At 41.3% G+C, this 13,742-nt stretch overlaps 2 protein-coding genes across 3 annotated transcripts in view; one reads left to right on the forward strand and one right to left on the reverse strand.

Annotated features, from left to right (window-relative positions):
* cckbrb (cholecystokinin B receptor b) overlaps window positions 1-13,742 on the reverse strand; it is a 22,214-nt gene continuing 8,472 nt past the window's right edge. Inside the window, exons 2-5 of one of the 2 annotated variants that reach the window (XM_089002791.1) lie at window positions 11,555-11,806; window positions 9,999-10,260; window positions 8,889-9,016; window positions 1-4,810 (exon numbers count right to left, since the gene is read on the reverse strand). In XM_089002791.1, coding sequence (XP_088858917.1) covers window positions 4,263-4,810; window positions 8,889-9,016; window positions 9,999-10,260; window positions 11,555-11,806 — 1,190 coding nt within the window. In that variant the 3' untranslated portion in view covers window positions 1-4,262. The remainder of the gene's footprint in view (window positions 4,811-8,888; window positions 9,017-9,998; window positions 10,261-11,554; window positions 11,807-13,742) is intronic. The other variant, XM_089002793.1, reaches the window with a different exon arrangement.
* The window catches only part of rsph1 (radial spoke head component 1), a 24,539-nt gene continuing 18,153 nt past the window's right edge, over window positions 7,357-13,742 (forward strand). The window contains exon 1 of the mRNA XM_089002803.1: window positions 7,357-7,382. The gene's annotated coding sequence lies outside the window, so the exon portion shown is untranslated. The remainder of the gene's footprint in view (window positions 7,383-13,742) is intronic.

Raw genomic sequence — 13,742 nt, forward strand, 5'->3', positions numbered from 1 at the left:
CTCGTCACCAACTCAAAAACAAGACTTCCGGAATATTCAGCGCGAGTCTTAAAAGGTAAAATATAGCTATATACGGTGGAATCTTTGTAAAATACGCTTAGTAGAAGTCATTTTAAGTGATTTTACAAATTATGGACATAACTTGTTTTTCCTTTGCCTCTCATAATTTAGCTCATCTCATTTTTCTCAGACTAATTTAATATCGGGTAAAGAAAATGCAATATTTGGAGTGAGTGGGTAGATGATAGTTTAATGTGACATTACTTTTAAGCATGACACAAATAAGCATCAGCAGCAGAGAGGGAAAAAAAAAGAATTCAGAACACAACATTTCATATGTCCAACACTTTTTGGAGGGTTTTCCTTTCCTTCATTTGACCGAGGTAGACTTGTTGTACCTCCCCTAAAGAAACCTCAGATGAAAATTCCGCTTACAATCCAAACACAAATATACACATAAGGCCTTACAGTGCACAAAGACGCTTTGAGTATTTTTTTTTCTAGACGCTTGTCACAATAAAGCACACGTTTTACAATGTCACTCTGTTCCAGAAAAGACAACGCTCACATTAATCTCTATTGTATAACCGTGATGTGATGTCAAGTCAAAGCTTGAAGCAAACTTGCCATTTGCTCCCAAAACAACACTGACCCATATAAATACATCAGGTATTACAAAATAACAATAAAAAAAAAAAATACTGATCGCGTATAATCAAGCGACGTTCAATTCAAGCAATTCCCCCCTAGCACAGTGGTCCCCAACCTTTTTAGCACCACGGACCGGTTTAATGGCGGATAAATACGACAAAATAAAATAATATAACAAGCATGGAAACTGTTTTTTTCTTTCTTTTAAATATAATAATAAACGTGAATCCATTGTGTATACAATTTTTATACAACTTTATTCGCAGAGTCCTGGTAATATCGCTGACAACAACATATGTCACATCGTCTCGGCCCCTTAACGCTCTATGGTCACCACGGTAATGTTTAAATGTACCTTCAAAATAAGATACACCACAAAAACAAGTACAAAGCGCATGAAAGTAAGTCACAGATGGATTTAATCTGGTGATTTTTCAAAATAAAACAGTTCGGACTCAGATAATAAATAAAAACGGAAATTATGTAAATTATTTATTTTTTCTGCATGGCCCGGTACCAAATGACCTACGGACCGGTACCGGTCCGGGGGTTGGGGACCTCTGGCCTAGCAAAGCGAGACAATTCAAGTGGACAGGAGTGTCCTTGTATGCTTTCCTAATTCTTCAGTTTTCATTTTGGCCTATGGCGCTAACAAGCTGCTTGGAACATATCAGAATTCACACACACACAAAAAAAAACTTCCTTTCACATAGCATCACAAAACAAGAAAATGCATGATTTTTTTTTTTTGACATTGCAGAAGAATTTTCAATCTAAAGCGACACCATTTGTATTTTAGCAGTGACGCGGATGAGCAGGAATGCACATTATCCGTGCATAAAAAGCTCGTGTGCCGCCGTGTATTCATGTTGACATTTGCTGTAAGCCTATTGCACTAAGACGAAATCCGCTTCGGAGAGACGGTGTACATTTAAACAATGCCCGAATGTGTAACTCTCATACGACAGAAACTTTCATCTTCATTGTCATGGTCAACTAGACGATAATAGGACACTGCTGCATCAATGAAACTAGGAGAAATTATTTTTCTCTTGCATCACTGTTAATGAAAACTAAATCTCATCTTTTAAAGGACAACCGACAGTTTTTTTGTTTCCGAACTGACATCAGAAAAACGTTTTATAGCATCTAAAAAAAAAAAATACCCAAAACACGTACGCTGATATTTTTCTGATGTCAATTAGGAAACAAAAAAAATGGTATCGGTTGTACTTTAAAGTGTCCCAAAACTGCCACAAAATGAGCTCGGAAGTGGGCATATTCAGAAAGTCCCGCCCCCTTGTTCGTGACGTCACTATTGGTCCCACACTGCCTTGCTTCAGAATCAAAACAATGGCTTCAGAGAGTTCAGATTCGGAGTAGATGCTTTCTTGTTACTCATCCAGTTATGAATATGATTCAAATAGTTCCGAAGAGGAAAGCATACATGTTTGCAATCGATTAAAGAATTTATTCCATGCTATTTTGAGGTATCTGGGGGGCGGGAAATGTAGCACCAAAAAGGCAGAAAATGGCAACAAAGCTCCGTGTAAGGAATTAATCAGCATGTGGAAATGGGCTGATTAATTCCTTACACGGAGCTTTGTCGCCCTCTTCTACCTCTTTTTGGTTTTCAGACCAAACAAGTACAGCCAAATGCATTGACGTGGTGGAAGTACTGCTACAACGTGTCCTTTCTTCGGTCAGGGGCGTTCCTTCAGTGACGTAACATGAGGACTCGTCATCAATTCGAAAACAAGACTTCCGGAATATTCAGCGCGAGTCTTAAAACGTAAAATATAGCGATATGAGGTGGAATCTTTGTAAAATACGCACAGTAGAAGTCATTTGAATTGATTTTACAAATTATGGAGGCGTCGGTTGTTCTTTAAAGTTGCTTTTCAGTCTACAAGTCTCAAGTCCAAATACTTGCCATTGACGTTGCACTGCCGAGAACAATATTAACAAGCAGGCACTTATTGCACGAGGCAGCTGAATTACCGTTGATAACAATCATGTTAATAAATAGATGACAGAAATATTTCACAACTTATTTTCTTCACTTACGGTCTAATAAATTGATGAGTTTCATTATTTGATAAAAACGTTGTCCAAACATTTTTTTTTCCACAGTGTGTATACAAGCAAATTGAAGGACGCGATGGTTCCTTTGACATTCGTCACCCTTCATTTATTTTACAGTCACAGATCTGTGTAGCTTAATATGTACCCAAATATACAGATCAAATCAAAAGCAGCTAAAGGGATTTAAAATTAAATTAAATTAAATTAAAAAAAACATTGTCAATGATTTTTTTTTTTGTAGGAATTTGACCAGCAATCTTTACTAAACCAATTTATCATTTATGATTTTCACGTATTTTTTTGGGCGCTTTGAAGGGAAATGTTGATTCATTTCATGCTAATTTAGAAAAGCTCATAATAATAATAATAAATACATTTCTAAGTGCCTATCAAAACTCTCACGGTCACTTTACAGTCACAGCATATGTTTTTCTGGGGGTGAGCAGCGGCAGCCACACTCGCCAGCGTTCACTCAAACCGGAAGTAACTCAAATACATATAAACCTAGCTAGATAGCCAGACAGCAAATAGCTAGCTAGATAGCTACATCGCCAGCCAGCTAACAGATAGCTAATAGCTAAAAATTAGCAAATAAATAGTAAATAGCTAGGTAGTCGGCTAGATAGCCAGCCAGATAGCCAGCTTGCTAACTAAAAAATTGCAAATAGATAGCTAGATAGCCAGCTAGCTAGAGAGCCAGCTAGATAGCTAGATAAATAAGAAGTGAAGAGAGGAAAAACCAGCGTTCCAGAGTTCACTCAAACCGGAAGTAACTCAAATACATAGAAAGCTAGCTAGATAGCCAGACAGCCATATAGCTAATAGACAGCTAGCCAGACAGCAAATAGCCAGCTAGCTAGAGAGCCAGCTAGATGCCAGCTAGATAGCCAGCTAGCTAGAGAGCCAGCTAGATAGCTAGATAAATAAGAAGTGAAGAGAGGAAAAACCAGCGTTCCAGAGTTCACTCAAACCGGAAGTAACTCAAATACATAGAAAGCTCGCTAGATAGCCAGACAGCCATATAGCTAATAGACAGCTAGCCAGACAGCAAATAGCTAGCTAGCTAGCGAGATCGGCAGCCAGCTAACAGATAGCTAATAGATAGCTAAAAATTAGCAAATAGTAAATAGCTAGGTAGTCAGCGAGATAGCCAGATAGCTAGCTAAAAATTTAGCAAATAGCTAGCTAGATAGCCAGCTAGATAAATAAAAAGAAGTGAAGAGAGGAAAAAAACTGCGTTCCAGCGTTCACTCAAACCGGACGTAACTCAAATACATAGAAAGCTAGCTAGATATCCAGACAGCCATATAGCTAATAGATAGCTAGCTAGATAGCTAGCCAGGCAGCAAATAGTTAGCTAGCTAGATAGCCAGACAGCTAACAGATAGCTAAAATTTTGCAAATAGACAGGGAGTCAGCTAAATACGCCTATTTTTCCGCTTGGCTGTCGCTACATTATGCTAACCGCTTTTCACGTCGCAGGTCTCGTAACCGTCTCTTCCTGATCGGACTCAGCTCTTTCATCCTCAGCAAGTTCCCATGGTGCTAACTGTTGTGTAACTAAACTTGGATATGGAAGGTCTCATGGCCGTAACGTCGTCCTCGTTGTCCCTCAGCCCGCGGCGGCGGTGGCGGCGATGGCGCCGACAAGGGCCGTCGCAACAGGAGAACATAGAGAGCAGAGCTTTCCGGAAACGGGTGTTCATGAAGCAGTAGATGATGGGGTTGACGCAGGCGGAGGTGTAGCTTAGCAAATGGATAAAGGCAATGGGTGTGCCGGAAAGGGCTTTTTTGGCGGAATTGTCGTCGAAAGCTCGCCAAGTGTTGATGCAGTAAAGAGGCATCCAGCAGAGAAAGAAGAGGACCACGATTACCACCAACATGCGGATGACTCGCTTCTTGGCTTCTAGCTTGGCTTCCGATGTGTTGCTGCGTGGCCGCTCCGCCCGGGGCGCCTTGACCGAGGCGGACATTGCGGACATTTCCAACGAGTAAGGACGCTGGACGTTGACGTAGCAGCCATCGCCGTCATCGCTGCCGCACGTCATGGCTGAAGTTAGGCCATTTTTCACATCTGTATTGGGCAGCAAAAAAAAAGACATTTTCACTTTTAGACGCTATGTAATAATAATACAGTAAAGTCTCGTTATATCGATATTCAAGGGAGTCCGAAAAAATATCGATATAACCGGGACTATCGATATATCCGACCCTGTTTGCATGTAATTTTCTCCGTGCGTGCATAGAAATAGTATCGATATAACCGGGACTATCGATATATCCGATATCGATATAACGAGACTTTACTGTAATAATATATCACATTTATAAGCGCCTTTACAACCTCTAAGGGTCACTTTACAGTCACAGGATAGTCATGATGATGAGGTGATACCAGGGCAAATTGGGCAATCAAGCCAGTCGTTAGTCAGGACAATAGAAGCGATCAGTGGCGCCGCAGGGATTAGTCCTCTGCTCCCCCTAATCTGAGAGCAGGGACATATCATAGCAGAGTCCGGCACCGCCACGTCTGGACAGTAGGGATATATATATATATATATATATATATATATATATATATATATATATATATATATATATACAGTAAAGTCTCGTTATATCGATATTCAAGGGAGTCCGAAAAAATATCGATATAACCGGGACTATCGATATATCCGACCCTGTTTGCATGTAATTTTCTCCGTGCGTGCATAGAAATAGTATCGATATAACCGGGACTATCGATATATCCGATATCGATATAACGAGACTTTACTGTAATAATATATCACATTTATAAGCGCCTTTACAACCTCTAAGGGTCACTTTACAGTCACAGGATAGTCATGATGATGAGGTGATACCAGGGCAAATTGGGCAATCAAGCCAGTCGTTAGTCAGGACAATAGAAGCGATCAGTGGCGCCGCAGGGATTAGTCCTCTGCTCCCCCTAATCTGAGAGCAGGGACATATCATAGCAGAGTCCGGCACCGCCACGTCTGGACAGTAGGGATATATATATATATATATATATATATATATATATATACAGTAAAGTCTCGTTATATCGATATTCAAGGGAGTCCGAAAAAATATCGATATAACCGGGACTATCGATATATCCGACCCTGTTTGCATGTAATTTTCTCCGTGCGTGCATAGAAATAGTATCGATATAACCGGGACTATCGATATATCCGATATCGATATAACGAGACTTTACTGTATATATATAGGGCCGAAACTACCAGTAAAACTTTAGTTTGCTGACGAAGTTTCTCGGATAAGAAGCGAAACGTTCGACACCTTCAAAGAAGTACAGATGAAGGCTGAAAAAGCCTTCTCATCGATGGATCGCTCCTGTAACAACAGCTGAAGCTGTAACAAAGCGCTAACATGGAAAAACGGGAAATGCTGACCCCTTGTGGAGAAGAAAAATCATTGTCAGAGGTCTGATCAGCGCTTTCTCGGCACCCAGGGGGGAATGGCGCGCCACGTCATGCTTTTCAATTCCCGAATAAATTTGGGAATGGCAGTGAATGAGTAAATGTAAACATTTTTAGGCTTGAGGACGTGTCGGACTTTGGAGAGACCACTTTTACTTCAGTATAAATATATCTAGAATATGCTGAAAGGACAACGACGTCTCTGGACAAGTTGTGTCCATAATTTGTAAAATGGCTTCAAATGACTTCTACTGAGCGTATATTACAAAGATTCCACCGCATATAGCTATATTTTACGTTTTCATATTCCGGAAGTCTTGTTTTTGAGTTGGTGACGAGTCCTCACCCTATGTCACTGAAGGAACGCCCCTGACCGAAAAAAAGGACACGTTGGAGCAGTCCTTCCATCACGTCAATGCATTTTGCTGTACTTGTTTGGTCTGAAAACTTCGTGTTGCACCAAAAAGAGCCAGAAGAGGGCGACAAAGCTCCATATAAGGAATTTATCAGCCTGTGGAAACGGGCTGATTAACTCCTCACAGGAGCTCGGTCGCCATTTTTTGGTGATACATTTCCCCCCCATTGCCTCAAAATGGCACGGAATAAATTTTTTAATCAATTGCAAACATGTATGCTTTCCTCTTCAGAACTAGTTGAATCATATTCATAACTGGATGAGTAACAAGAAAGCATCTTCTCCGAATCTGAAGCCATTGTTTTGATTCTCGAGCAAGGCAGGACATCTTGTCTTGATGTCACGAACAAGGGGGCGGGACCTTCTGAAACTTCCGGGTTCATTTTTTTTGGCAGATTTTGGACACTTTGTCATTTTTATTGGTGTTTTGCATTTGACTAAAAATATCATACTGCGTGTTTTGGGTATTTTAGATGATATAAAACGTTTTTCTGGTGTCAGTTAAAAAACAAAAAAGTGACGTCGGTTGTCCTTTAATGGATTATTCATTTTGCCTCATTTTCCATTAACCTTCCCATAAAATCTCCCCGGAAAGTTTTTTTTTTTTTTTTTATCCCTTTTATCGGATTTCCACGTCAACGTTTTGGCTTTTTTTTTTTTTTTAAAGATCAGATTGTCTCTTTCAGACAACCTCTTTCCATGTGAGGCCAAACAGATGGCGACATCCATGCCTGCAGCTGCCAGCCAATTCCACTCTTCTTCTACTCTCAATTCCAGACCCTGATGTAAGTACACCAACAGTTACAAAAAGCTCCTCATCACCCAGAGTACATAACGGTGATGTTGCTAATGAAATCGTTACACACACAATTTGATTCATCTCGACAAAAATCATGCAAGTGGTGTGTGTGTGTGGGGGGGGGGGGGGGGTTCTGATCAAATGAGATCCAATCTAACAGCAGCGGGCTTTCCAAGCATAATTTTGCTTCAGCCACTGAGGTACTCATTTGACAATGTGCTTATTATGTTGCTTGTGGAATATAATAACAGTGGAATCCACCCCCCACCCCCCACCCCCATATTAGAAATGCATCCGATGGTTTACAGAAGCGTAACGTGAGAGAGTGACAAAATGAATAGAAAACAGTGACATTTGGACTTGTTTCAACTTTGATAGTTCAAAGGCAGAGTGTAGACTGCAAGGTTAAAATTCCCATTAATCAGGCTCCACAAACAACCCGCACAAGCCACCTGTACACTTGATGCAAAAAGCTATCAACCCAGATAAACAGAACACAATTGATGAGGAACTAGGTAAAATTATCGCAGAGAAAGCACCTACAAGGGATCAAGATGGTGAAAGAAGAAGACTACGTTCCTCATCAAGTGTTTAATGCTGATGAAACCGGTCACTCCATTCCATCAAGCCATTAACAACCATCACAAAGGTCAATAAAACGACTTTATTATACGGTACAGTTTATTTCTTTAATTATAATACCAGAGCACATTTATTATACATGAAATAAGGTATATTTTGTGTCGTTTTAAGGCTAGAAAATTATTTTTGTTCTAAAACGCGATGGTGAATCATTGTGTGTCGCAGCCAATTGCGTTAACACGCATAAAGAATGTGTACGTTTACACAAATTTCCGGCGGACAGATCAGCAATTTCCAACGGAGCTTATGCGCCATCTTATGCATTTTATGGGCGCTACATTGGAGTCCAGACGGCTCGAATTGATACGGAACGACTTCTTTAATGGATTGCAAACATTTATGCTTTCCTCTTCGGAACTATTTGAATCATATTCATAACTGGATGAGTAACAAGAAAGCATCTTCTCCGAATCTGAACTCTCTGAAGCCATTTTTTTGATTCTGGAGCAAGGCAGTGTGTGACCAATAGTGACGTCACAAACGAGGGGGCGGGATTTTCTGAATCTGCCCAGTTTTCGAGCTCATTTTGTGGCAGTTTTGAGACACTTTAAGTCATTTTTATTGGTGTTTTGCATTTGACTAAAAATATCCGCCTGCGTGTTTTGGGTATTTTAGATGCTATAAAACGTTTTTCTGATGACCGTTAGGAAACAAAGAAATGGTGTCGGTTGTCCTTTAACCGCGAAAAAAACGAAGCATTACTGTACTGGGGGAAGGTGATACAACCTTTTGAGAATCGTATCATGTTCCTGAAGTCATTCTCCTTGACGGCGAACTTGCCCTCAAGGAAATGTTGATGACTTTCACCGTCATCTGTGTTCTATCTGTCAAGCTTTGCGGGTGTCCTCACCTGTCGAGTCTTTTTTGTGGCCCATCTCAAATTGGATGCCTCTGTAAAGCTCCCTGGAGATGAGACCATAGGCTACGCTCATCACCACCCCTGGAATGGCAAATAGGATAAGCAGCAGCAGAACGTACCTAAAAGGCACAGGGAGGGAATCAGTGCAATTTTCACACAGACAACAGAGAGTTCACAGCTGCGCCGGTTGAAGACTCGACACGCGGGATCCCTCACAAGTGTTAGTATCTATCTACCGTGCGTCTGTCGTGGGGCTCGAGTAATGGAGGTGAGAATTGGATGAGTGTTCTGTAACACTGAATATTTGCGCATTCTTGAAGGCACATCGAAACCATCTGACAGTATTTGATGTACAGTGATACCTCGGCTTACAAACAAACGCTTTAGATCACAAACTTTTCGCCTTACAAACATTAAAGGACAACCGACACCGCCGGACAAGTTGCGTCCATAATTTGGAGAATATTCAGGAAGTTTTGTTTTCGAGTTGATGACGATTCCAGACGTGACGTCACCGAGGGAACGCCCCTGACCGAGAAAGCGACACACAATGTATTTTGGGTACTTTGTTTGGTCTGAAAACTTTGTGTTGATGGCGAAATTAGAAGGACAACGACATAAATAACGCAATGGTGAATCGTTGTGTGTTGCACCAAGACTACTATTTGATACTAGTTGACACAAATTCCCAGTAAACAAATCAGCCCATTTCCAACGGAGCTTGGGCGCCATCTTGTGCATTTTCTGGGACGCCACATTTCAGTCCTGAATTGATACGGAAGGACTTCTTTAATCGATTCCAAACATGTATGCTTTCCTCTTCAGAACTATTTGAATCATACTCATAACTGGATGAGTAACAAGAAAGCATCTTCTCCTAATCTGAAGCCATTGTTTTGATTCGAGAGCAAGGCAAAGACGTCCTGGCGTGACATCACGAACAAGGGGGCGGGACCTTCTGAAACTCGCAATGTCCGAGGTCATTTTGAAGTAGTTTTGATCGTCATGGACTTAGTCGTAGATATTACTGACATAAACAGGGGCACTTTTTTATACACAAACCTATGATTCTACTTTTCACTAGATCACTATTGGACTCACCAGGACTGCTTGGCCACGGCGACGGGCCACTTATGGCGACACTGGTGGGCAGTGGTGTTGTCAGGGCGTGGAAAGGAATCCAGGTGACTCACCACCGGATACGGAATCATGATAATGATGGCCACCATCCACGTGGCGGCAATTACCCGGTAAGCATGGGAACGAGTCTGCCACACCCGGGACTTCAGTGGGTTACAAATGGCGCTGTAGCGCTCAATCGCTATGGCAACCAGGCTAAAGGTAGAGATGCTTACTGATATACCTGTGGGGGGAAACACAAAAGTGGATTACAACAAAATGCACAACAGCATCTAGGGGTTATCTTATCACTGCTCTTGAGTTTTGGTCCATTGTAAAAAGTAACAAAAGGCTGCAACGGAAGTGGGAGCAAAATCAGACATGCGGTAGTGTGTTTACAAATAAAAAAAACATATGCGAAGCGGAGAGAACGGGATGGATATCTGTTGGAGAGGAAATCATGTTGGTCTCAGACTCTGATCCCATCTACCTTTTCCCACCTGACGAGGCCAGACGGGAAATTACTCTTGACCTCTTATATCCGCGAACGTCAAAACGCAAACTGTGAATGTTTGGTTGGTTGTGTGAATCAGAGGTGAAGTGTGTTGTCAAAACGTCTGTGTAAGCTCTCAGTCGTACAGGTTGTGATCCATCGATGAAAAGGTTTCTTCAGCCGTCATCTGTACTTCTTTGAAGGTGTCGGACGTTTCGCTTCTTATCCAAGAAGCTTCGTCAGCAAACTACAGTCTTACTGGTAGTTTAGGCCCTGTATATATATCCCTACTGTCCAGACATAGCGGTGACGGACTCTGCTATGATTGGTCCCTGCTCTCAGGTTGGGGGGAGCAGAGGACTAATCCCTGCGGCTCCATTTCTATTGTCCTGACTGACGACTGGCCTGATTGCCCAATTTGCCCAATCAGCATAACTAAGCCTGTGTTGCCTAAGCGGTTTGTTGTACGCACGATCCAAATTGAACCTCACCCCACCATGGCGGTTTAGGGAAGGATTTTATTGTTTTATGAAAATAGCTTACCAGTAAGACTTTTGTTTTCTGACGAAGTTTCTTGGATAAGAAGCGAAACATCCGACACCTTCAAAGAAGTACAGATGACGGCTGAAGAAACCTTTTCATCGATGGACCACTCCTGTACGACTGAGAGCGTACACAGATGTTTTTTTTAGAGAATGACTTCACCCTCTCTCTGTCTGTAACCCCCCACCTCCCCACACTGCTGAGTTCTTGACCAATCATATGGCTTTAACCGACGATTGGGGGCGGGGAATAGAGGACCAAAACAAGCCGGCTGCCATTTTCTTTTAGGTGAACGGGCTCGTTCGCGAACGACGCATGACTCATTGTGGCAGCTCTGTGTGTATCCGGAAAAATAGTTTGTATGCCAAGGTAAAATGTTCATAAATTTAACGTTCGTAAACCGAAAAGTTCGTAAACCGAGGTATCACTGTACTGTCATAATTTTTTTAATGCAAATTAATATTTCCCCCCCCCTCACCCCCGTTCCCTAGCTTTATCTCACCCATGAGGTATGTGACGATCTTGCACATAATGGCGCCAAAGATGAAGTCCTTGAGGATACTCGGGATGAGGGTGAACGGCATGCAGAATATGACCAGCATCAGGTCGCTGAGGGCCAACGACAGGAGGAAGGTATTGGTGACGGTCCGCATGCGCTTGTTAGCCGTCAAAACCACGATGATCAGCAGGTTTCCGAATACGCTCAGGAAGAAGATGAGGGAGTAGAGCAGTATGATCAGCGTGTGGTCGTCATCTAGTGTGGACGAACACACAAACAAGGTAGGATGTGAGAGTGTGAAGATGTTGTCGTCTTCTTCAACTCAATTGTTACTTCATCTTTCAATGCCAATCGTCACCATCAATTAGGTGGTGTTATTAACTCATTCACTGCCAGACGTGCAAAAATGTGTCCACTCCGGCCGGTGCCAGGGTTTTTGTCATTGTCACTCAAATTGCAGGACCTGTAGAATATTGAGTTTTAGGACTACAGTGATACCTTAGCTTACAGACTTAATTGGTTCCCAGGCAGAGTGTGTAAGGCGAAAAGTGTGTATCCTAAAAATTAATTTCCCATAGGAAACCATTAAAATGAAAATAATCCGTTCCCAGGTCCCCATAAAACATACTTTCTAATTTTATAAGCCTGAAAACCACACAAAATATACCTTATTTTATGTATAATACATGTGCTATGGTATTCTATGTACAGTAAAGTCTCGTTATATCGATATTCAAGGGAGTCCGAAAAAATATCGATATAACCGGGACTATCGATATATCCGACCCTGTTTGCATGTAATTTTCTCCGTGCGTGCATAGAAATAGTATCGATATAACCGGGACTATCGATATATCCGATATCGATATAACAAGACTTTACTGTATATATAATTTAGGAATTAACTCTTTTTTTCTGATGAAAGAAGAGAGTCTAAGGTCTATTACGCTGCATGGAATGTTTATGTCGTCCTAAAACTCAATATTCTGGGCGTCTTGAAATTTGAGTGAAAATAACAAAAACCCTGGCAGGGGAGTGGACATATTTTTGCACGTCTGGCAGTGAATGAGTTAATATAAAGCAGCATAAGACCCGGCCGGTGCAAGGGACACAACGCCATGTTTACCATTAGGTGTTGATATTCCAAGGTAAACCAATACAGCATTGACTAAAAACAAAATTTTTAGAGCGTAAACTTTCAAAATCTAATACAGTGATACCTCGGCTTACGAACTTAATTGGTTTGTGTAAGGCGAAAAGTTCGTCTGCCAAACATTTATTTCCCATCAACCATTAAAAATGAGAATAATCCGTTCCCAGATCCCCATAAAACATAATTTTCTACTTTCTAATTATCTTAAAACTACACAAAATATAACTTATTTTATGTAGAATAAATGTGCTATGGTATTATAATTAAAGAAATAAACTGTACCGTATAATAAAGTGGTTTTATTTACCTTTGTGATGGTCGTTGATGGCTTGGTGGAATGGAGTGGCCGCTTTCATCAGCATTAAACACTTGATGAGGAACCTTCTTCTTTCACCATATTGAGGAATGATCCCTTGTAGGTGCTTTCTCTGCAATAATTTTATCTAGTTCCTCATCAATTGTGTTCTGTTTAGCTGGGTCGATAGCTTTTTGATTCGCTTTATTTTAACCTTCCAGTTTACACTCTGCTTTTGAACTGTATCAAAGTTGAAACGAGTCAAAATGTCCATTTTCTCACCATTTCACGCATGTTTTTTTTCACTTTTGTTTTTTTTGTTTCAAACTCTGTCGTGGTTACTGTCGAGGTCACATGGTTGTAGAGTTATCTGCATTGAAAGTGGGGGTGGATGGACAAAAGGTAAATTCTGCACCCTCGTGGGTGGGAAAAACATTGCCACGGGTCAAACTGAAGCTTGAAACGCACCCCACCCGCCCCGCAAGGAAAAAAACAAACAAACAAAACCTGAAAACATTCAGGAATGGCGCTCCATGTCATGCTTTTCAAAATTCGGGAATGGCAGTGAATGAGTTAAGGACTGAAAACAAAACATTCACACAGTCATTCAACAATGATATCGTGTTGGTTAAGATTGAGTGGTAATTACGCCCTCATCGATTTATTTTCCCGAAGTGATTTGGCCTCTCAAAATTGTTCCTTGTGGGCATACGAGGCAAACACGCACATCCTGAAAAGTGGCT

The sequence above is a fragment of the Hippocampus bargibanti genome, linkage group LG08 (genome assembly GCF_051943395.1).
Source record: "Hippocampus bargibanti isolate YZ-2025 linkage group LG08, ASM5194339v1, whole genome shotgun sequence".
NCBI classification, from domain to species: Eukaryota; Metazoa; Chordata; class Actinopteri; order Syngnathiformes; family Syngnathidae; genus Hippocampus; species Hippocampus bargibanti.